We start from the raw sequence: 25554 nt of genomic DNA on the forward strand, positions 1-25554 counted from the left end.
TAAACAATAAGACTTATAAAATAAGCTAACTATTTTATACTTATAAGATAAGATTATCTAAGGGCCTCATATTTTACAAGAATGTAGCTTACATACAACAGTTCCAACTAATATCATCATCATTCATCCAAATACTGGACCTGCAGTTAACAACCTTCATCAGCAGGTCATACTAACATTAATCATAACTGTACAACTTTGAAGTTCAACAATGGAGACATTCACCAGGTCCCTAAGTATCATTGCTAACCCTTCAAACTAGGTCTTGGCTACGTAGTAGACCACAGAAGCCAACTGGTGTGGTCGAGTATCGATATCCAATCACACGGAAATCCCAAATACCGTGGCTCTATGTTTACCAAAGATTAACAAAAGAATAAGAAGGTTGCTTTCTCACGCTATAATGCGCTATTCTTTTCAAGAACTGTAACTTGGTCCCAGCCTTGAAACACAGCCTCTCACTCAACCCTAGACTACAACGCTTCGCAGGTTCTCCCCAGATTTTCCTAGCTCCTAAGGTTAGGAAAAACCTTTTCTTAGCTTCTAAGGTTAGGAAAAACTTTTTCTTACTTCGTCCAAATATTCAAATAACCTGCAAATGTTTGAAGTTACAACTCAAGTTTCCAAAACAGGCGCAAACACAAGAATTGTATTACTTAAATTACTTTAACAATTCGCTATAATTAATGATTGCGTCCACAACCATTTCTGTAGAGAATAATTTTGTTAAAATTGAGTCACTTGTTCCTAAAGTGGAAACGTTTCCTAGTACCCAACAAACGAATTCCAACGTGGCGAAAAGGTAGAGTCGCTTTCGAACACGTACCGTTTCGCTAATAAATACTTGTAGGGTCAACTAGGGCTCGTTTGCCCAATCGTCGATTTGATTTGGTTGCACGAACCGCAACAACGGTTTACGCGGTCCAAGTGTAATTGGACGCTTTCTACGGTCCAACAATATGGATATTGTAATAAGAACCGCGGTGTTGCGCAACACGTGTAATTACCACGAATTCATCGGCAAAACTTTCAACAAAGGAGCTACGTGAAAACTGAAAAGGGATTCCTGCGGTTCGACTTATCGCGCCCGCAAATCTTCATTGTCTATTAAGTCTGTTGCGCGCGGCGATAGATTTCGATCTCACCGTTTCAGTAGCGAGTTTTATTTTTTATTCTTATGGCCCATCTTTCCGTTTGCCGGGGAAAGATCGTTAATATTCTGGCCGCCAGATACCGTGTCTTTTAATCGCCATCGTTGGAAATCTTTGATGGTTTCTTCTACATCCATAAAATAATTTCATCACTTTGCTTCATGCATTAAATTTTGATCCACTAAATGTAACCATACTTCTAAACTTACTTAACTAGAATTTAATATATTTTGTTCTGTTTTATTTCTTCTGTGCAATATGTGTGCATGTAGAGTATGTGCATATAAAGCTTGACAATTACAAAACCTAAAAAGAGTAAGAATTTTTAGTTATGTACTTTAATAAATTCTGTAATAATAGTAATACATTGCATATGATTTTACCTTGAACAGGAGCATTTTGTACCATTGATATGGTAAGTATTCAAAGGTAGAGGGAATAATAAATGATCCTAGGGTTTCAAATGATGGCTGAATTTTCCAAGAAAAGAAGAGAAAGAAGAATGGTAAGAGGATCTGAAGATGAAAACGTTCGACCTCATGAATTGCGACATAAGGAGCGAAGCTGTTCACATACTGACCCCCATTTCCTTCCCGCAGGGCGAATAGCAGAGCATCCAGCTTCAATTTTGCCTATTACCTGATCTCGGTGCTGCCTTTTTCTTTGTGCGCCGGGAAACTTGATTTCTTCGATCGAGATTTCTTTTCGAGTTCAAACAAGATCCTATCTAATCTTCAGTACTTAAGTCTTCTATTAAGTCTTAAGTCTTCCATTAATATTTTTATCATTAACTAACTGCAGCTAATCGCAATATATTTATATATTGATTAACTAAGGTGTTAAGATACATTCGGTGACATTTAATGAACTGAAACTCGCAAGTTCCATTAAAACGTTAGAGTCCATTTTAATGCACCACTGATCATTCAAACTTTTCCGATGAACGTAGGAGGATTAGCGAAATAAAGAGGAATGTTGCTTTCCACAGTTTGGTTCCCTTATTCCATGCACGCGTGGGCGTTAGTCAACGCACGATCCACTTTAAAGTCGCCGGTGGAAAGCGTATAGCACCGGAATTAAAGAACGACATCCTGGAAATCCGCAGACAGAACTAACGAAGTGAAGAATTACTGGTTCGTTCATTTGGGTCAAATCATTACATAAATTTGTTATGTAACAAAATTCTAATGAAGAAATTATACCAAAGTTAACCGTTCACACTTTGCACCATATACGTGAAAGGAACGGGTCTGAAAATTTCACTTTGACTTTACTTAGACCCTTGGACCTAGGAACTCCATATTCTTTAGCTATCTCTTTGAAATCTTACATTCTAAACACTTTTAAGGTCTTACACTTTCCCTAGGTTCTGCTTAGATAATAGGATCTCTTAAGTCATAGACTCTTTTAGATGCTAACTTCCTTGAACTTAGATTCTCCATATGGTTTTGATTATCTATAAGTTTTAGACTATAAAGTATTGAACTCTCAGATCATAGATCTTGCAAGTTCTACAGTTCTAGAGTAGCCTCTAAGTTTTCATGGAACTATGCTTGCATAAATCCTAGCCCTCTCTAATCTCTTGTTACATTACAATTTTTTTTAAGTTCCATATTTTCCTAAATCCTAAGTCCTGCCTACATCGTAAACTCTCTCTTTTACTCTCCTAAATTCTGAACTCCTCTAGTAAGACTTCCATTAAGTCTTAAGCTAGCAGATCCTAAGCTCCTCAGTCTCCTCCATATCCAAAGCTCTATGTCCCAAACTCCTCAAACCTTAAGTTCTCCTTAAACTCTCCCTAGGTCCTCCTGAGTCCTTAAGCTCTCCTGAACCTTCCCTTAAATTCTGCGTGACATCTCCTAACTCCAGAGCGTTCAAAGCGTCTACAACTATCACTCACCATGGTGCAGAGTATATCCTGTACCAGCGTACTGCTCAAGCAACTCCCGCGTCTCTCCTTTCCGACTTCCGGTCAAAAACCTCACGACTCGGTTACGTTTCGCGCGTTACTGTTCTCTGTTGCACTTTCTCACAACGCACCACGCTCGAGCCATGCCCCTTTACACGCCTCTCTCTACCGCGGTAACCTTTTTTCTCCTCTGTTTGTTCTTTCGCCGGTAACTTCTCAAAGAGGATCTCGTGGAGAGCACCGGTTAAATCGCGATTGATCTCGATAGATACACGGGCTGGCAATACGCGTACACGGGCTTAGGATCGTGAACAGTTTGAAGGGGCTCAGCCGGAATGGACAGACTATATAGATATCCCCTCCAGAAGTTGTGGAGACTCCGTGCGAAGGAACACCGACAGACCGTGATCCAGGAGAAAGCCTCTCCTTCGATTGGCCCCTTGGCGAACCGGTATATGCCTGAGACAATTCCAGATAAGTAGCTTTTTCCAGCTGATACTGTCCATCAAACACGAGTCCCACTCTTTGTCTTGGGCGGCCTGAAAGCAACACATTTTTGTTAGAGAAATTCTAGCACCGATTGGTGAGAGTATGGTCGGCAGGCGATCCTCTGATCGCTACAACTGAGAGTGATCTGATTTTCTTTTGTAAACGAGAAACAATTTACTTGTTTATGGCCAGTGGCGTAGCTACAAGGTACATAACTACATGAGGTACATAGATACATAAGGTATACAGCTACATAAGATACATAGCTACATAAGGTATATAGCTACATAAGGTATATAGCTACATAAGGTACATAGCTACATAAGGTACATACATACATAAATTACATAGCTACATAAGGTACATAGCTACATAAGGTACATAGCTGCATAAGGTACATAGCTACATAAGATACATAGCTACATAAGGTACATAGATACATAAGGTATATAGCTACATAAGGTACATAGATACATAAGGTACATAGCTACATAAGGTACAAAGCTACATAAGGTACATAGCTACATAAAGTACATAGATACATAAGGTACATAGCTACATAAGGTACATAGATACATAAGGTACATATCTACATAAAGTACATAGCTACATAAGATACATAGCTACATAAGGTACAAAACCAACATAAACAACATAAGGTAGGTTTACATCCCTTACAGAATGTGGATGGATCCTAAGTATGCAGCATGAGGAAGGTAGAATGTAGGTTACTTCACACAACTCACTTTAGAACAATAATTTATACAGTTGCATATGTTTCTAATTTCCAAACTCTCAAGTTTCCTAAATTTTCAAATGTGCACATCCTCAAGTTCCCACACATGAAAATTTCGCATCCTCAGAAGTTCCAAATGTCCAATATGGCAATTCTGCCACACAAGGCGCACAATATGTCGGCAATGGCAACGAACATCTGTACAAAGTGTTTACAATGGTATTAGTTTACTCTGCAACTACTTTTGGGTTCCAGCGTACTTTTCATGGAAGTCAAAGTACATGTTTACGTCTTTCTCGAAAAGAACATTTTCCCAGAAGTTATTTACTGGCTCACCTTTGCGCAATCAAACCTGTCCGGATTTGCAGAAGTTGAACACGTTTCACGTACATAGGACAACAAAGTTTCATTTCATGGAGCTGACTGAATACGATGCATCGATCAAACGTTACGATTTGATCCTTTAGCTACCGTTTGCTTTCACTGAAAAATCTCTTCTCTGTACAGTATAATCCACACTCAAAGATTGTTCTGAGCACTTGTACAATAGTACCTGTAATTAAAAAATAATTTACTTTTCTTATCTTTCATTATAATATAACATGTAGCAATATGTAGTAGCTTAACTGTATAGTAGTGTACAATATTTATACCATAAATGTAGTATATATAATATGATTATAAAGATACATTTATTTATATAATTGTAACAACTATACCATTATAAAATATTAACTAGTTACAGCTTTTTTAATGTTATAGTGTTGTAATGTTATAATAGTTTCTTAAAACTATGCTGTCACACAAAGTGTACTAATAATGTAACATAGCAGGTGAAAACAACTCACTGAATTCCTGTATTATTAAAGAAGTGTGAATGACTAGATAGATATCGGAATAGCCATGCAGAAAAATGACCTTTCATAACGAATACGGTTCTGATTTCTATCTGTCATTCGTCGATCAGGAAGACGCGTGCAGCCTTCGTAATAGACATTAATTTGCCAATTCCAGCACGATGGAAAGCAAAGAGCTATGGGTGACGCGGTGAAAGTGTCCACGCACTGTTAAATTCTGTTAATTAAATACACCGAATTGCGAGGAGAAAATACGAGGTTGTACATCGAAAGTTAGTTAAATTCCCAAGAATATTATTTTTAACGTATTTTCATTAGAGAATGAAAGACCAACGTACCAGAGGGCAGTAAGGTCAAGTTGACTCAAAAAGTAGAAAGTACCGTGCTAATATGAAGGAAACGTTTTTCCATTTTATTATTCGTTCTCGCAACGTTTACGCGTGTAATTAGAAATTGATAAAATGTCGGTTGTAAAAGTGTTTCCATTACCGGCACTCGATACCATCCAGTTACAGTCGCAGCGCTTTTAATAGTTTTCTTTTCTGCTCTAAAAGTTTGACGAACGTTTTCTACGCTCAGAATTCAATAAACCGTTCGAAACGCTGGATTTTCCTGCCTGGTAGAATTGTGCTCTTATTAATGCTTTCCCTTGTAGATGCTCCTGTAATTGTTAAACATTGACTCAATTCATTTGCCTTTTACAATGTTTATGGACTAGAGTACTAATGGGTACAGCACTTTGTATATGTAACCTGCACTTATAGCATAATTATTGTACACTACTATACAGTTAGGCTACTACATATGCTATAATGAAAGCCTACTTTTCTGCAAGCACAGACAATTGTATACTTTATGAGATATGTCTAATTCATTATAACCCTTTAGTATTTCAGTACCATTTTATGATACTACTAAAGTTACATTCTTTCATTCTATATCATTAATATTTACTACATCATGCCTACAATACTACTGAACTACTAAGATACTACAATAGAGCAGAGAGCTATTACTCATAGCAGTTAATCTATACTACAGATCTACGTAATAGAATAATCCTGTAGCAGGGTAATAGTAAATCTGATTCACTAGTTTACCGCTTTAGGAGTATAACAATACAGTACTATAAATCATAGAATCACATCAGCGGATAAGCACGCAGACATTAGTATAACACAATAGCAAAGCCTAATTCGGTAGTAAAATAAATCAGTGTAACATTATAGGCGCACTGAATTTCTTCTGGTAAACTATGCAAGCGTCGTCACAGCCTGCTGGACGAATTTCAACCTCGGTGTACGAGGCACATGTTAGCCCGAATAAAATCGGACAGTATCAAACGAAGTGAGAGGCGGTTGTAGTACGTGGCTCGGTTATGCAAGTTCTCAAAGGAATCGTGGGTCAGTCACTCGGTCGGCACTCAGGACACAAGTATCAGACACTTATGATATTTCAAATAAACCTAGAAGCAAGTCATACAGTAACATTCAATGCAATGTCATATAAAATAAATATAAAAACATTGTAGACACATAAAAACATTGTAGAGTCTTGTTACAACAAAGATTACCTGTATCCAAATATTCCTAGCAATGAGTACAACCATGTAACATTAATACATTTTTTGCGGATAATAATTTGAAACACAAGATGATAATTATCAGATTCCCATAATTTGAAATATTACCACAAAGATATTAATCTTCCTCCTATTATAATCTTGAAGATTAATGAAAGGAAACGGGTAATCAAATCCTGATAATGATGAAAGATTTTCATCATCTGGAAGAAAGATTTTAATAATGCAAATATCGATTTAAAACGTTAATGTCAAGGTATATGATGGTTAACGATAAATCTAACGTTATTACTTGAAGAGGCAATAAAGCAAGGGATATGACAGTTTCGAAACAAGGGCAGGGAAAGCCACTTCCCTTCACAGCGTGATATACAGTAAGAAAACCCGATAATAGCCGCTATAGTGCGGCGACGCCAATGCATTTCCTGACAATAGAGCGTGAGGCTTGATCACCGTTCAATTCACTTTTTTGCGATCGTTCCACCACGACTGATTGCCATTCGATTTCTTACGCTCTATCCACGTAACCCAACAGGAATTCCTCTATTATGTGTCCGATACACTCTAAAGCGTTTTCTGGATCTACCACAAATTTCATATCATTAGAACTATCGTGATTATACGACTATCTGCGCGATTACAATGGTACGATCGTTAAATGTCGGTCACTGAGCTAAACTGTAATACTTGTACAATTAGCCGTAATAGTAACGATATTCTGTTAACTGGAATGAAATGGTAGCCTAACTGGTAACGTTATACCGTTATGTAACTTCTCCATCGATATTCATTATTGGCATCGAGGACTGTCTTCGACAAAGGTGTCATATGGTTTTGCTTCCTGTCAAGAAACACATGTAGACTTCCTTGGCGACATCAGTCTTAAGTGTATTATATCACGCATTCCAAGGAGGCGGTGACCTAAGAAACACAAGATTAGAAAAGTGCCTAATTTAAAAGTACAAAGGTTTTGCAAATCTAAAAATATCTTAACAAATGTATACCTCTGGTAATATGCTTAGTACAAAGGTTCTCTTTCATTTCTCTAATTACAGAATAATTAGCAGTAAGCACAATTCCTTCGGAAGCGATGAAAACATTAAATGCATCTCTCGTGCTATTATTATCACGCAATATCCTTCATGCGATTTGAATGGAGAAAATTATCACCCTACAATTAACTGTCGTAACATCAATCTTTATCCGCTAAGAATCGATTACACTTCCGATCGTTTTGTTGGGATGCGCATTTTTCCCCTAATGATTGGATCCTGGTCCTGGCCGTTCACGTTGCGAAAGCGCTAAGAGGAGACGTATGCACAATGAAGAAGATCCCCGAAGGAGGGCGAGGAGAATCCTCGAATTGAATGCCCGGATACACGGCATGCTGATGATTACACTGGGGCCTCCTCCTCTTCTCCCACGTACTTGAGCCAATGTTTGATGCGTTGAAAATCACCTCCCTTCGTCCTCCTTGTGTGCTAAATAAGACCTATGCGAGATAATACGTCTTCCCCATTGTCTCGTGCATTTTGTAATTCGCGATTCACGCTGCACCCATGTGACGAAAGAAAAATTTTATCTTCGAACTTGATACCTACAATCAATTTAAAAATTTTTATTAAATGCTGTCTAGTGGATACTAAATCAGAATGTGAGGGTCTCCTATGCATATATTATGGTTATGCCATGATGTATGAGTAGTAAAAAAGTAGACATCAAGAATTAGATATTGAAGTCCTAAATATGTTCTATAGAAGCTAACATCACACTGAACACTGAATAGTAAAATACCACATGACAAATTTATAATAGTTACAAGTACTATTTAGCTCTCACTGTTTATACTGAATGAAATACCAAATACTAAATTTATAATGCTTCAAGTACTATTCAGCCCTCAATGTGTACACTAAATAGTAAAATACCAAGTACCAAATTTATAGTGTGTCAAGTACTATTTAGTTCTCAGTGTTTATATTGAATGAAATACCAAATACTAAATTTATAATGCTTCAAGTACTATTCAGCCCTCAATGTGTACACTAAATAGTAAAATACCAAGTACCAAATTTATAGTGTGTCAAGTACTATTTAGTTCTCAGTGTTTATATTGAATGAAATACCAAATACTAAATTTATAATGCTTCAAGTACTATTCAGCCATCAATGTGTACACTAAATAGTAAAATACCAAGTACCAAATTTATAGTGTGTCAAGTACTATTTAGTTCTCAGTGTTTATATTGAATGAAATACCAAATACTAAATTTATAATGCTTCAAGTACTATTCAGCCCTCAATGTGTACACTAAATAGTAAAATACCAAGTACCAAATTTATAGTGTGTCAAGTACTATTTAGTTCTCAGTGTTTATATTGAATGAAATACCAAATACTAAATTTATAATGCTTCAAGTACTATTCAGCCCTCAATGTGTACACTAAATAGTAAAATACCAAGTATCAAATTTATAGTGTGTCAAGTACTATTTAGTTCTCAGTGTTTATATTGAATGAAATACCAAATACTAAATTTATAATGCTTCAAGTACTATTCAGCCCTCAATGTGTACACTAAATAGTAAAATACCAAGTATCAAATTTATAGTGTGTCAAGTACTATTTAGTTCTCAGTGTTTATATTGAATGAAATACCAAATACTAAATTTATAATGCTTCAAGTACTATTTAGCCCTCAGTGTGTACACTAAATAGTAAAATACCAAGTACCAAATTAATAATGTTTCAACTACTATATACCCGTCAGTGTTCAATATCTGCCAGTTCTCCATTTAACTAATACATTGAACACTACATAAAAAGCATAGTAAAAATCATAATAACAGTAATAATCATAATCTCAATATCAGGATACTTCACGTACAAAGTTACGAGCTCAGACTTTAAAGCGAATATCGAATATACAAGAAGAAAGCTGCACGGTTTTATCCGAAGCCGAGGAACGATCAATAAACTCAGTATAGTATTCATAAAGTTAAAACAAAGCCTTTCTTTTCCTTGATACGCTTACTTCTCGAAACTATGAAACAGTATAAGGAACACGAAACGAGATTCCTTTCATCTGGAAGATTTTGTCATTCTCGTTTATACCGGCGTGACATGAACGTGCACACGTGACCGTATTAAACCGGCCAGCGCGCACACAGCGAAAAGCGAACGCAGTATACGTGCAGAGTTCTAGCGGATTTTTCTGCATGGTAGCAGTGAAAGGGAAAGATACTAGTAGCTCAACAGGCCTAGATAACCGAGATCAATGCGCACCTCGTTTATATTCAACTAAATTCGAAACATTCTATTGATTCGTCTGAAATCGTATTCACGCAGAAAATTGTTGTACAACATAGGACTAAATGATTCAGATATACATCTAGTATTTGGAATTTAGAAAACTATGTGGTGCCAAGTACTTGACATTTTGTTTCAGTAACTGATATTCTATTTAATACTTCTGAGGTATTAATAGTACTTTGAGTCTTTAATATTGAGTCAATCATTTAGTATTTAGTGTTCCTTATATTATAATACAATGCTTGGTATTTGATATTTAATAACTCAGTATCTAATCTATACCTAACGCTATAACTTCTACAAAAGTCTCTATACGTCTCTTTCCTCATAGTTTCTTCATCACCGCTCATTTCATTAGAATCTGTTTAACCTTTTCCTCAACATCCCGTATATTCGTTCCTTGAGGAGCCTGAATTGTCCCATAGCGGTTCGATTAAAATTGCACAACACAGGATGACTCTTCTGTCGTATACCACGGAAAGGTCCTTCACGAATTGCCGCAATCCTTCCTGTTTACTCGTTTCCGCTCGTGTCAGGATGCACTTTATGAAACCTCGATTTTCTTTCTTTATTGGCAGCCACCGTCGGAACTGTAAGAAACGGAACACAATTTACCAGTACTTTAGGGAGAAGCAATGAAATTACGGAAGATTCTCGCCGGGAGGCGCACGCCATCAGCAGAGAATTCTCAGAAGACCACTCCAACCTTCTTTTCTACTTTTTTTTCTCTAAAACGCTTCTGGCTCGAGGACGAAAGGGCGCTGCGCGAATTAATGCACGTACTCTTCTTCTAATTGTGTAATTGTAAGGTAGTGCAATTTGGGGATCTTACGCCATATGGCAACACTCTTAGGAATGTATTTGGTAATGTTACTCAATGATAAAATCATCAGATTTTTTTTTGTGCAATGCTTCATTTTGTTTTGTTGAAACTTTTATAAAATTTGTAAGACTTTTTTGGAGTAGTTGACAAAATTGTTTGTAATTATGTAACTAGGATCTTCCTTATCAAAATAGGTAATGATCAGTTATAAATCATGTACATATAATTACATTGTTATTATATGTACATATAACTACATTATTATTATATGTACATATAACTAAATTATTATTATATGTACATATAACTAAATTATTATTATATGTACATATAACTACATTATTATTATATGTACATATAACTACATTATTATAACATGTACATATAATTAATATCTCTACATTCTTCTATTTCTAATTGCATTACTAAAGAAACTTAATCACTGAACATTATCTATGCACAGAATAATTCTACAGGAATATTAATGCGCTCAATTATCATGTATTATATATGTGTCTAATTAAGTGATCATTTTCTTAATTATGTTAATCTGCAAACGTATTACATTGCCCTTGACAATTAGAAGAACAAAGATCAGGTCTATCTGATGAGTTTAGATTCAAGCTAGATAGCGCGTTAAATGAAGCGTCTGATTTACCATCGCGTTACAACGAACGCGAACAGAGTTGCTAATTTAGACTAATTACCTTCCGCGATGAGTTTTTAACAGGTGTTCGTGACGCAGGTAATAAACGCTTCCGCAAGTAGACTGTTCGTTAAAATTGCCTTCGATTCTGGACACGTGGCACGATTCGATCCTCGTTTATTAAAATACGGACTCCTGGATAATTGAAAACAAATGCGCTGCAATTAAGGGTAATTTATGTGATCGCAACATGAATGAGCTTAATGAATATCTGATTAGTATGAAAAGGAACTTTACCGTTTATGCATCATAAATACTTGTATTTGCATTTGAAATCATGGTGTCCTTTTTCGGTGAATTTATGCTCGGTTTGGGTATCAATTATGTTTCATTCATTAAGAATTTCTCATTGCAGTATTAACAATAATTATTAACATGCTACCGTGCATTTGAAGATTACTCTAATTGGGCTGGATATCAATAACAGAGTATTTAGATATTAACAGTCTAATTGTCTAATTGTCTTGCTCTAGATATCAATATGTACAACGTTGCTATATTGTAATTACTTTGCTCTAAATATTAATAATAATTATTAACACAGCATCAAACATCACTTCATTATCTGAAGATTAATTACCATACAAACATTAACCTCTCTACAAATATTTTTGATTGATTCCTAAGTTTACAATTCACATAAAAGAATCAAATTGATATTTAACAATTGATAAATTTGTTCTTAAAGAATGTAGCTGAACGAGCACGATGAGTCACGGTGAAAGATACATACTTTCTAAATCTGATACTTCTCAATTACTATCCGAGGCTGTCTTCACACCGCGATACATTTCGCAATTCGAGATATTCACTCTCCGAGCATAATTTACCGAGGGACGATGATCAATGCTATTCTCGCTCTACTGTTTAGTCAAAGCGGAGGCGTCAAGATTCGCAAGATGAGCCGGTTGGTGAATAGAGAGCAAGAGAAAGAATCAGGAAGAGGCGAAGAATGGCAGTCGTGCAAGGTAAGGCCAGCGTGCCATGGATGAGCAATGAACTTGACCGGAAGTGGGTCAGGGTAAATCTTCCTCGAGCTCGATGAGCATCCTTTGCAGCGCCGTAATCCTTCGAGTATGACCAATAAGCGGTTTAACGAGCAGATGGCAAGCTATTTGACCGCTTCAGCTCATTAAAATCCCACAAAAAGCATCATCTAGAAATGAAATTTTGTGACTTCAGTATGTGTGTGGTTAGGAGCTATTTAGTTCAATCATTTCATAAATACTAAATGGCTACTGAGTATGAGTAAGTACATTTAGTATACTCTTAAGTTTTATAGGTTCTACTCTAACATTTTGGATAACTTGCTTAAGTACTTTAGGTACTTAAAACTTTTAGTACACTCTTATGACTTAGGTTCTACTCTAACATTTTGGATAATATTTTATACACTCACATTCTTGCTTAAGTACTTCAGGTACTCAGAACTTTTAATATACTCTTATGTTTTAGGTTCTACTCTAACATTTTGCATAATGATTTCATAAACTCACACTCTTGCTGCAGTACTTCAGGTACTTAGAGCTATACATATTGAGTATGTATTCATATATTCAGGTGTTTAGTTAATCAAGTAATTCAGCAATTAGATACTTGAATACACAGATACTCAGATCATTTACTTAAGCGGTCCCAGACACAGGTGTTCAGCTGTTTTGTGACTCTACCTAAAGTAGAGTATCAGAACGAATTAAATCTGTTCCGCGTAGTAAAAACAACGATCCACTTTCATGATATTTTTCTCCAATTCGACATACAAAAGTCTTGGAACATAAACTTTCATCCAATGTTTCTTATACAATTACAGCGCTGATTTCGCACATGCAAGAACGCCCCGACGCGTGATGGAAAGTAAGCAGAATCTTCATCTGGATCCCGTAAAGAGTGTAACATATTCATAATGTTGCTTACATTTAATTATCTACGAGAGATCCTTAGCGTGATCGCGTTCACCGCAAAAGCCATAAAACCGTGTAACATTTTATTGACACACGGGGTATGCATATAGATTAAATGAAAATTGCTCGCACACATGGAAGACAGTTCAGAGAGCAAGATCTAAGGTCCCGTGGGAAACTCGGCTCGGGAAAAAGAACAAGGGGAGGGCCACGCGATAAAGGTCAACTGTATAACAATGCTATATCTCGGCTCTCCGCAACCGTATGCAATCGATCTAGTCACTACGCCCTTTTTCAGTAAAAGTTCACTGGCTAGCCATTCGCTGGAAATTTGTATGAAAAGTGGATCGCTTTCGTTACATGAAACCTCCCACTTGGAATTTTAATTCGGCTTGCATCACAAACGTTACGTGACCGATTGATCAGGTGCTCGAGTATTTGTGCCATTTCGGTCATTGTGTTTCAGACATTTCAAGTACAGACACATAAAGACTTGTCTTAAATAAAATTCGCAAATCACGTGTATTCAAAGCGAAGATCCAGAATGTTAAAGGAGATAGTAGGAGATCAAGAGTGTTTAGAAGGTGTGGAACGTCGGTATATTTAGACCGTTTGATGTCCGATGATCCAGAATGTTGCAATTCAAAGAATCCACAATGTTTGAGGTTAGAATATCCAGAGTGTTTGACGGACGATCCAGAATCTTGAGAACAAGATTCACAGCGTTTGAGGCCAGAGTATACAGAGTATTTGATGTCAGATGATCTGAAATGTTTAAGATTAATTTACCAAGAGTGTTTAATGCTAGAAAATCTATAATGTTAAAGATCAGAGTAGCTGCATTTGATAAGCTAACATCATTTGATTAGCTAATGTCCATAGGTTGAAACAATTAAAACTGAAGCTTTAACCAATCTGAATAATGAAGAACAATGAGTTGTACCTCAGAATAATTTAACTAAATTGTATCTCAAGTGTCCCATCCGAAATAAAGTTTCTTCAACACAAGTTCTGCGTTAAGATTCCTGTCACGAGGCGATTACACTGCATTCAAAACATTATTCAATCCTCTCCAAACAGCCTAATACTCGTGAACCCACGTTCGTACGTCGCTCACGTTCCATCGTATTGAATGATGCTTGATTGTACCGCGTTGGATTCGTAAACGTGTTGATCTACAATGATCAGATCTACAATAATGTTTATTTCGATTCCTCAGGAATTTCAGAATTAAACTTCATTCCTGTAAATTGAAAATTTAATCAATGGTATCATTAACGAATCTGTTGTAATTCAAATTCTATAGCATTGTTATGTTAAAAGAAGGAAGGAAACATTCTTCAATGGAAATTACAGTCTGTTCAGGGACGTACAAACGAATCCGAATAAAAGCCACTGCAAACTTTCTTCCACGTTTCCTATAGCACATCTTCGCGTTCTCCACATTGGCGTAACTTGGGAAGAACCTCGGTGGAATTGGATTCCTGAAAGTATAGAAAACTAGTCATGCTCAAGTCTACAAATTTTCAAAAGTTATTTTAATCATGCCTCAAGTGGGATGATGTTATTGAAGTGGCTAAAACGTTTTGTCGTTTTTCTAGAAGCAGTTTGACAACAAATGTTATATATTGAAATCTTGTTACATAACATGTTAAGTGTTTTCTTAACGTATATGAAGATTTATTACTGATCAAGATCTTCGTTTAATCATAAGGAGCATCTACATCTATGGTTGCTCTTCTAGAACATGAATCACTATTCATAAGTGTAACACAACCTCATTATACTATACAATTTATACTTATCAATATTAAGATCATATAACAATATTTCCTTAATAAGATAGCCTTAAATGTATGCTTCAAAAGTAAAGATTTGTTGCAGAAAATATTGTTAATATATAAATGTTATCAACTGACAAAAAACGACACAATTTGTTAACCAAATAAATATAAGAAAAGTTATAGCATCCCTAAACAAAAATTCTGGCTACGCCAATGACCCTCGAGGATGATTGTGGCGAGAAGCCCCACTAATGGCGCCGTTAATTCACCTTATCGAGCCTTTGCAGCACGTCATCGCCGAAACGTGGCTGGTATCGAGGTCACGGCCAATGGAGAAAGTTTTCTAATCGGTTCCGTGGGACGGTCCACGCCTGTTTGCCCGCTGGAACGTGTAAAATCCCGAAACGGGTTCTCCAGTGTGTACGTACGAAGAGCTCGCAAAGGTAAATACAGGCTCGTGCAGTGGAATCTTACTTTCACGTTCGTGTTACGGCTGGACCCTACCCACTATGCTCTGCGGGGTCTCTTTTTATCTCAACACACGTAAATCCGAACGGAAATTGGAAAAACAACACAATCAACGTTGCTAATGATAGGTCTTCGATTGCAAATGAAGACAGGTCGATTTACCGCATAGACGGAAAGTGAAATCTTATGCTGTGATCGAGAGACTATCTTCAGTTATTCCTGGTTTCAGAGAAAGGCTTCGTTTCTTAATCTTTGCAAAGTGATTGCTATGATTTTGCAACTTCAAGGATCTTCTTATAGATGCAAGAATGATGTATAGTTGCAGTCGACTTGAATAATTTCACCTCTAATGAGATAATTAGGTGTCTTAGAAAGTGCAGCTATCTGGAAATTAAAATACTGTTAGTCTAATGCTGAGGATATTAAAGTGCAAATTTAGAGAAAATAAGAATATGGACAGTACATTATAATACTTCAAGCATGTTACAGAGAGTTGATAATCATACACTTACAGATACTACTATAATCAGCAATATGATAATTGCTTGTATACATTAATAATATCCTTACAATATCTGATAGATGTTCACCTACTATCTATTCACACATTCAATTAGCAATATGAAAACTGCTTATGGTCATACAAAATATTACTGAAGATTGTAACTACAATTGCTGAGAATATCTGCTATAGCAGTGCATGTCCTCATTCTTACATGAGTATTATTTGTACAACTACTCTGCTATAACATATTGCAATTGCTGATAGTAGCAGCTGTTATACCACTACATGTCCTCATTCTTATATAAGTATTATTTGTACAAATAGTAATGTAGCTACACCAATGGCAACTACTCTGCTATAACCTATTGCAATTGCTGATAGTAGCAGCTGCTGTAGCAATACATGTCTTTATTCTTACATGAGTATTACTTGTAGAGTATTATTGCTACATCAATGGCAATTACTCTATAAAATATAATTGCTCACAGTCTCAAAGAATATACCTAATAACAATAACAATTGCTACACACAGACAATTACTGTGTTTGACATCCATCATAGTAAAGATATGATTATCTTGAACACTCATCAACAATATTGCTAGATTGAAATTTTTGATTAAAGTAGAAACACTGCTACGTGTTTCAACGAATACCGTGACTCGAAGTAATTAATTAAAGAGATCCAAGGAAAGAATGCGATCAGGCAGGACGGATTGCTCGCGGGAGAGCGAACAAATTAGAAAATCACGATTATGAGGTCAGGTGGCATCGACGGAAAGGAATGGTGCCCGATTTGTCGCGACACGTCCTGCTGGATCCGGATCCGTGGAATCATGAAAACTGGATCGACCGGCTGCGGTCAACGCGAGCCTGCTCCCGTAACTTTCCATCGGTGTGATTGTATGAAAATTTCTGGCTAACAGGGCCACAACGGCCGGAAATAAAAATTAACCATTCAGGTTCTCCGAAATGCGACGCAAAATATTTCTTCCTGTCGTGAAAGTTCCTTTCGATGCTCGAACTAGTCCTGGCTCGAAACGTCGTCGCTACGAGGGGAAAAAAAAACGAGAAAAATGAAATATGCATGTGCCCTGGTAAATTGAACGGAATATGAAATATTCAGTGAAAGAGAAATTACGTAATTTTGTGAAAATACCAGTTATTCTTATATCAGAGATCTTTTTCTGTTTTTTGCCTTGTTTGAGGTTTATGTAGCGGATAAGCAGACTATGAAATATTTTTAAGCAAATAAAAATTTTTGATTGCACAAGTAGATTTGAATAGCTTTGTAGTTATATTTATACTGTAGAAGTGAATGGTTAGGTTCTCAAATTCATAGCTAAATTTGTAGGTTCTCAAATTCATACATGCTTGAATTTATCCCTGCATGGTTTACTTTGATACCTAAATTCTAACATACCTAAATATCTAAACATCTTGATATCTAGATCTCTAAATCTATAATTATTTTAATGCACCCATTTATCACATTTGTGAGAGTAAGTTAGATATATAAGTTTAGTAATTTATCACTGTAGCACTTTGTAAATAAATTAGGCAATTTAGTGAACTATAAGAAGCATATTTCAAGAGGATAATTAGGATAAATATAGCTGAATCGTTCGTGAAGCGATATCCAAATCTGAGAGTAGATCTCGACCTCGACTTTCACCCTCGCGCAAGGTCTAGGACATTCAGGTAAGTCGAATCATCTTCCTGGTGAATGAAGAATCCTCGTGCCGCGAAGAAACAGGTTTGATAGGTCATTCGAGTTCTTTGGCACCATAAAAGCCATGACCTACTGCCGAATCCTTCCATTAATGTTTATTTACATCAGACTGGACATTCAGGACTTAAAAAGTAAATAATGAAAATTAATTTTAACAAAAAACTTGTCAACATAATCAGCTAAGTTCTTTTAATTATTTTTGTTCATACCTTATTTAAATACTTGTGAAACGTTACAAATGCACTTGTGAATTCTTCCTTATTATACAACTAATTATATTTTCTTCTTAACATATTCCAAATTTAGCATTTCACTAATGAGTCCATATTTTCAAAAATAATATCTGAATTTTTTTATCTAAACTTCTCAAGTTTTATAACGTCAACAGTGACTCTATTACTATTCCATAATATTCAATGTAATGCAACAGAAACATATCTGAAATGAAGTTGAAGAAATAGCAGACGCCATTACGTGAAAGTAAATTGTTACCGATTCACGATCATCAATGATTGCGTAAAGAAATCTATCAAGGATCATTTATTACATATCATTTTGATTTCTCCGTTTCCTGCGAACTGAAACGGAGTCCTTCGTTCACCGCAATAACTTTTTCCGTTTTCTTTTCCCTGGCATTGACGAAAGACAGACAAATGAGGTCAAATCCTGTCGATTTTCCTTGCCACAAAGGAAATTGCGCTATATCGGGCACGTGTGCGTCATAGCGTGTTAAAAGTATTAAAAAAATGAACTAAAGAGTATAAATATGAATCAGCGTCCCGCGGGTTTTGAATTCTGCTTCGTGCTCGGTTTCACTTTCACCGTTCCAAATAGCATTCCTTTGCATGGTGTTCCTTCTACAATTCTCTTTCTTTTCAAATACTTGCTAAATTTTTTGATATGTTGGAAACAGATGGCGCTGTGGGTTTGATCCATCGACGAATAGATTTTAATAATTATAGGAGTATATTGAAGAGTATATTAGAAGATTATGGAGAGTGTATTGGAGACTTATAGTTGAAGTATACAATATTGGAAACTAACGCTTTGACTGCCAGAGTGGAATTCTTAGCACGTGGCAAGGTCATAGCAAAAGTATTAGAATGCAGTAGTTTACATTGCTGCATTCGCAGAAACTTTCATTATTTTAGAAAGATTAATATGTACTTAAAATATTTGTATGTAGTCTTGTTATATATTGGGTAAAATTTAGTATTGTAACTTATCAGAAATAGTATTCTTCTTCTTCTTGTTCTATAATCATTTTCTTAAAATTAAATTCCACTAAAGCAATCAATGCGTTAAGGTTTCAATTGTTTACTCTACTAACACCTGTAAAAGAAATGGAAACAATAAATAAAGGACTACAAAAGAAATCATTAAAGAATGTAATAATTAAATAAAGAATTACTCTTCCAAAGATGAAGTACTCTTCAGACTGAAATTTGCATACTCAAATCACTCTCTCATGCATTCTCTCCCTGTTTACTAACACCTGTAAAACAAATGAAATAATAAATAAAGGAATACTACCATTATAGTATTAATATATAAAGGAATATCATTAAAGAATATAATAATAATTAAATAACTACTCTTCCAAAAATGAAGTACTCTTCAGACTGAAATTTGCATACACACTCTCTCACGCATTCTCCCTCTAAAAAAGAAGAAAAATTAAATTAAAAATTCATGTAGGATAATGAATTGAAAGCGTGTCGGATATTAAAAGCTTTCTTTATTTTTAATTTCATTCCTCTTTAAATATTATGAATAATAATAACGACTTATGTTACCCCTTGTCGTAAGTACATTTCTCGAGAAGCACGGCCAAGTCCCTGAATTCGATCCAAACAACCATTCTAATTCGTGAAATCGTACATTCGTTTCCTGCTTCTTACGCTTAAGATCGTTGATATAAAGAATGTCCTCCAAGAAGAAGCATTACGCTTTTGTATATCAAAATAAAAAAAAAGAACAACATTAAACAATCTGTATATCTGTTAATTTGTTTTAAATGTATAACAATGATCTTTTAGCAATGATCTTATAATAATAATTTTGTAGGACATACTCTATATGTAATTGGGACTTGGCCCGTGTCTCCATGCTTCACGCGCGATCTCTCTCTTTTTCTTCTTCGTCCGAGAATCGCAGTTGACCTCGAAGTCCGCCAAATCGAATCACAATTTGTTCTTCTCTTTTTCTATCTAAGTCTTAAGTTTAATGCTCGTTTCTCCTATCGATTAGGAAGTAAACAGACGTGTGCGGAGCGTTCGCGATCGTGCAAACGAAGTGGATCAGTGTTCATCCATTTCACGAATATTGTCTTCAATTTATATCTATAAAAAAAACTTGACACTTCAACAACTATAATAATATCGATATATAAATAACTATAATGTGTATAAATTTGGAAATTTAAAGAAAGAAAATATTTACAAACGTTCAACTTGCAACGAGAATTAAAGAAGAAATCTTTTGTCGTAGATTAACACTGATGCAGACGAGCACGATCTTGGGAAAAATATATATATACACATATGAATCCTTGTGATTTCGTGGAAATCGAAATTCCTCCTGGCCCTCTCTCCTTCTTTTCACGCTCTTAACAGCTAAAACACACTTTAATGAAGACAAGTACAACACGAAGAAAATTGGATCATGCAAACTCGAAAGTGAACCTGTTTCATGGAATAATGTATGAATCTGTTGTGTGTGCTTTGTGTGCCCTTGTCCTACTCCCAAGGAAAAGTAGTTGAAAAAGCTTCAAAGGATGGCTAGGTTCGCTGCTGAATCGGGAAAGTAATCTTGAAGACACGCTTTGGAAGTATAAAACTGGAAGAGTAGAAAAACGATACGGTGAAATGTTAACAGCTTCATAGGAAGAGTCGGTTGCTCAAAACTTGTCTCGTTTACAATTAAATTCTAAATAAAAAGTAGTTTCAAGAGCAACCGACTCGTCGATGCAAATGAAATGAGATTGTACAAGTGAATCAATGTTAGTATAACTGATTTAACACGTTGACTGCCACAAATTGTAAGATTGTTATTTTATATAATTAGTAACAGAAAAGTAAACGTGTACACAACATACTTGTATTACAAACAGTATGGTATAATATACAATATAACAAAGTACAAAAAGAATTCTGTTACAGATTGTGACAAAAAGAACTCTGTTACAGATTGTGACAATGAACGTGTTCGCTACATCCATTCATAAATTCCAATCTAAATCAATAAATTATACCCGTACAATTTCACCGAAAGGAATGTCTGAAGGAATGACTGTAAGAGAAAGGCTCACCTTGTTTCAAAATCATCAAACTAAAAACCTATTTCTGATTGTCTTTCGTTCGCGACGAAAAGAATAGTCAAACTCGAAATCACACGACATACAAACCAAGGAAATCGATCCGTAATATCACAAGTTTCTCTCTCGTTAAAAAGAAAAAAAAGTTGACTAGATGACAAAAGAATCGCCAAGCTTTCTCTTTTTTCTCTTCCATCTTTCTTTCGTAGTGTTTTCGTGTGTAATGTGAGTGTTTGCCTCATGAGTTAGGCCCGCAGTCGGTGATAAAGAATAACGTGAAGATATTCGACCCTATGAATTCGTGTGATACAGTAACACGCGTCAATATTATTAGACAAAATATTGCCACGCGTTATACAAAGTTCGTAGAATGACATCGTAAATTTCACAGAGTCGAATATTTGTACAAATGCATCTCAATGATGTATTTTCAACACGATGATAAATACACGGATGAGAAAGATCGATGACAGATTCGAAAAAGTGGCGTTTCGTATTAAAAAAGCGAAAAATGGATCGGTGATACACCCCCTCTTATTTTCGGCTTTCTCGGATGATCCGTAAAATTGAATTTCGCAAGTTACGCCCCTCCTCGAGCATCTTTACATCAATCGTTAATAACAGTTACTTCATATCGGACTACATCTATTTCTCTATCTTTGAGACCCATCGAAACGTACTGACACTTTCCTCTAATTTTAGTTCGAAGTAAAAATATTTTATAAAAATATTGATTTACATAAACATTCATATTATGAGATAGTACGACATAATGTTTTGAAGACGCAGGCAATATATATATGTATTAATACATTCATACAGTCATCAATATTTATTGGTAATATTTTATATTAGGTACTGCCAATATAATATTGTTGATACTAAAATGTATCCTATAACTATGAAAAAATTGTCAAAATGTTAACAATATATTGTCACATATATTGTTCATATAATATATATATTGATCACCTGCTGTCTCCTTAACAATTGCTATACATTTGTTAATTTTAAAAATCATCATATACAACTAATGTTTAAACGTAATGTTAAAATGTATTCGTTCATTATAAATACAACGAAGTGCAACGAACAAGTGGAACGAACAAAAGAAGAGGAAAGTGTTCCGAGTACATTCCCCAGGGTCTCATCACATTTCTCAATAGTTTAAATGGCAACGCTGATAACAGTCCTTGATCTAGTTCCTGTTGATGTAAACACGGAGTTTAATGTCGCTTTCGCAGGTTCGTAACGTTCCGGAAATGCAATGAAAAAAATACGGAAGTAACGTTCGTCTCCTGGGAACAGTTTCACAATAGCTAGAGAAAAAAAGTCGCACAAAACGTAATAATATTCACAACGAAGAAAGTCACGGGGCTGGCCCGGTTATCTAATCGTAGACCAAGCTTGAACCATCGTCGCTATTATTGTTATAAAAATATAGTGTTACAAGTCGCGGGAGAAACTTTTACTTCTTTTACTTGAGTTTTCTCCGAGTTTATTCGGTTGTTTTTACACGAACCGTTTCTTTGGTCGATTCTTGAAGAGATCAAACGGTATAATATACAATTTTTGGAAATAAACTATGTTTCAATGTGACGGTGGTTACTCGCTTTTTTAATTTGATATGTTTCTTGTGTTTAACTCTTTCATCACTGTGGCTAAATGCCCATTATGACTGTAGTCATTTATCAATCGTGGACTGTAGTCATCTAGTTTTAATGTATGGTTAAATTTTGTAAATGACTATAATTCATTACTGTACATTAAGGCTGATAGTCTCATCACTCACTGCAAACCAATAATGATTACAGTCATTTACCCACCAACTATAAATACCAAAGATGACTATAGTCATGTAATTTTAATGCATGGTTAAATTCTGAAGATAACTATAATTCATTACTGTAAATTAAGACTAATAGTCTCATCACTCACTGCAAACCAATAATGATTATAGTCATTTATCCTCCAACTATAAGTACCAAAGATGACTGCAGTCCTGACTCTGTACCCTAAAGGTAACTATAGTAACCTATCACTACTTCAGTATCAAAAGGTTACAGTCACCGTCACTAACCTTCCTGAAATTTTTAACGCTACAGTAACAAAAGAGTTAAAACACTAAATTGTACTATTCATACATTTCAACATAAAGACACTCGTTTCATTAAATGTATATTCATGCTCAAGGAGGCAGAGTAACGCGAAAGTGTGCGTTGGAACGAATAAATCGATAATATTAAATACTATTAAAGAGAATAATGTCGAGGAAACACCTCAACAATAAGACTTAATATCTTTTATTTCAAGAACGACGAATAACGTTCACCCTTCAATGATCAACGTTCCGGTAAAACACTTTCGTCAATCACAAGATTACAGCACGAGGTAGCAGAAAGTCGAATTAAAACTACTTCGAAACGTTATAAACGCTGATAAAATTATCTTTTTCATTTCGCCGATAATAAGGATCAAGTACATTGCAGCGAGTTTACCCGTCATTCTTGAAAGGAAAAAACAGCTCGTCAAGCGACGTCGTCGACGGAACAACTATACTTGTCTTTTTCTGTTAAATTCTTTAACGTTAAATTTTAATATCTCTCGTTCAATGATAACGATCTTTTGTAGCAGCTAAATCTACGACACCGATGGACGAAAACGGATCGACGAGGATAACCGGAAAGGCTCTCGCCTTTCTTTGAATCTATGGTATCTCTTCTCCGTCGATATTCTTGGCTAATGCTTTGCTAATCTATTACGCACTTTTCTCGCTCGCTTTCATACACGGTCTTCCCGTTCGAACGGGATACTTTCAATAATCGATTCACCGCATTCTTCTGACTTCAATCATCCAACAACAAAGAAAGTCAAATATAGTTTCCTCCACTTATTTATCTGACGTTTATCTCTTCCTTTATTGAACGCATTTCGTGTTTTACGAATAGATCATGAATGTTTATGCATTAACACTTTAACTCTTATTTATTAAATACGTATTACTTATTCACTCCATGAGAGAGGAATTTATATATTTTCGAACACTCGCATAGTAGGATCTCTTTCTACATGCTCAATAATTAGATACAAAGACAAATGAAAAATTGTGGCTATAAATCCCACAAACACAAGACTATTAAAATGTTAAACAATTAACGTTAGCAAAAAGTAAGATGTACTTTAATATTTCGCATCCTCTAATGTCTAGCGATGAGGATGACGTGGCAGTGAATGCATTGAAAATATTTAACATTCATGAAAGTTGTAGATAAACATCCGCAATCTATTTATAACGTTCTCTACTTTCCAAGAAGATTATTCTATTTGTGATCGAATAAATATAAGGCTGCTGGAGGAAATTGATACGCGATGTTGAATTTCCTGTTGCTGGATAATCACGCATAGATTCACAATCGAACTGTTCGAGAAGACTACGAAGACGTTCTACCGTATGTTTACGTTTCAAAAAAGACTAACTAGATGAAAACTACACCGTTATCTCGATGTACTTCTGTCGACTTACTGGAATCTATCCGTATGAAGAACTAGCAACAATTTTGCGTGGTATGCCTGGGAAAAACTCGATAATCTTATTACCTGAATTTGACTTGCTAAATTATGATTAAGAATTTGAAAATATCATCTCGCTGGTAACTTTTGAACCGCGATTAAAGATCGCTGTAATATATTACATTTTGGCTTAAAATCTTGAATATTTTTGGTACATCAACACTCGTGTCGGTTCTATTCTTACGATTAACGTTCCTGAACTCGTTCATAAGGCGATTTCCGCGTCTCTCGTGAATCTGTCGAACTAGCGAATAACGATCAGACTTCGAAGACATACCACACGAGATGTTCGTACGCGATCGGAAAGATTGAAAACTAGAATACGTCATCCCCCTAGCTAAGACTACGAACGTGGAAACGAACGTTTCTCAGTCTATGTCGATCACATCCAGGTTCTCCGTTGCTTCCTTTCGCTGACGTATTTTACGCCGCAGCAGGACCGTCCTCAGGATGCTCGGTGATCGTAGACCCGCGACTTCCGGCCGCGGGGCATGCTGCTACGCGGCCTTGTGCCTCTTCCTTTGTTCCCTTCGCGTCAAATTCGAAGGACCCGGACTGCCTGAAGTACTTCCCTTCTCGCAATCGGCCGTCGGTAAAGGCTTTAATTCCCTGTTCAAATATTTAACATTAATAATACATTTTTTAAAATTCCTACCAATTAATATTTAAAGACACTCTAACTAAAAATTAGGTTCCTACTATAGATCCTAGTAT

The 25554-nt window shown here is 35.7% G+C and overlaps 2 protein-coding genes across 10 annotated transcripts in view; both read right to left on the minus strand.

Moving 5' to 3' along the window:
- The window catches only part of LOC100879070 (uncharacterized), a 35910-nt gene extending 19658 nt beyond the window's left edge, over window positions 1-16252 (minus strand). The window contains exons 1-14 of one of the 3 annotated variants that reach the window (XM_076529377.1): window positions 15520-16252; window positions 14840-14950; window positions 14410-14709; window positions 12965-14231; window positions 11567-12721; window positions 10407-10626; window positions 7729-8321; window positions 7487-7645; window positions 7017-7306; window positions 6716-6927; window positions 6378-6607; window positions 4622-4838; window positions 4296-4483; window positions 3052-3599 (exon numbers count right to left, since the gene is read on the minus strand). In XM_076529377.1, coding sequence (XP_076385492.1) covers window positions 3052-3054 — 3 coding nt within the window. In that variant the 5' untranslated portion in view covers window positions 3055-3599; window positions 4296-4483; window positions 4622-4838; ... (9 more) ...; window positions 14840-14950; window positions 15520-16252. Of the gene's footprint in view, window positions 1-3051; window positions 3600-4295; window positions 4484-4621; window positions 4839-5631; window positions 6608-6715; window positions 6928-7016; window positions 7307-7486; window positions 7646-7728; window positions 8322-10406; window positions 10627-11566; window positions 12722-12964; window positions 14232-14409; window positions 14710-14839; window positions 14951-15519 lie in introns of all 3 variants that reach the window. The other 2 variants (XM_076529376.1, XM_076529378.1) reach the window with 2 other exon arrangements.
- A 3420-nt stretch (window positions 16253-19672) lies between these two features.
- Mctp (multiple C2 domain and transmembrane region protein) overlaps window positions 19673-25554 on the minus strand; it is a 34357-nt gene continuing 28475 nt past the window's right edge. For all 7 annotated transcript variants that reach the window (XM_076529390.1, XM_076529393.1, XM_076529392.1 and 4 more), the window contains one exon: window positions 19673-25449. In XM_076529390.1, coding sequence (XP_076385505.1) covers window positions 25338-25449 — 112 coding nt within the window. In that variant the 3' untranslated portion in view covers window positions 19673-25337. The remainder of the gene's footprint in view (window positions 25450-25554) is intronic.

This window comes from Megachile rotundata, chromosome 3 (assembly GCF_050947335.1).
Source record: "Megachile rotundata isolate GNS110a chromosome 3, iyMegRotu1, whole genome shotgun sequence".
NCBI classification, from domain to species: Eukaryota; Metazoa; Arthropoda; class Insecta; order Hymenoptera; family Megachilidae; genus Megachile; species Megachile rotundata.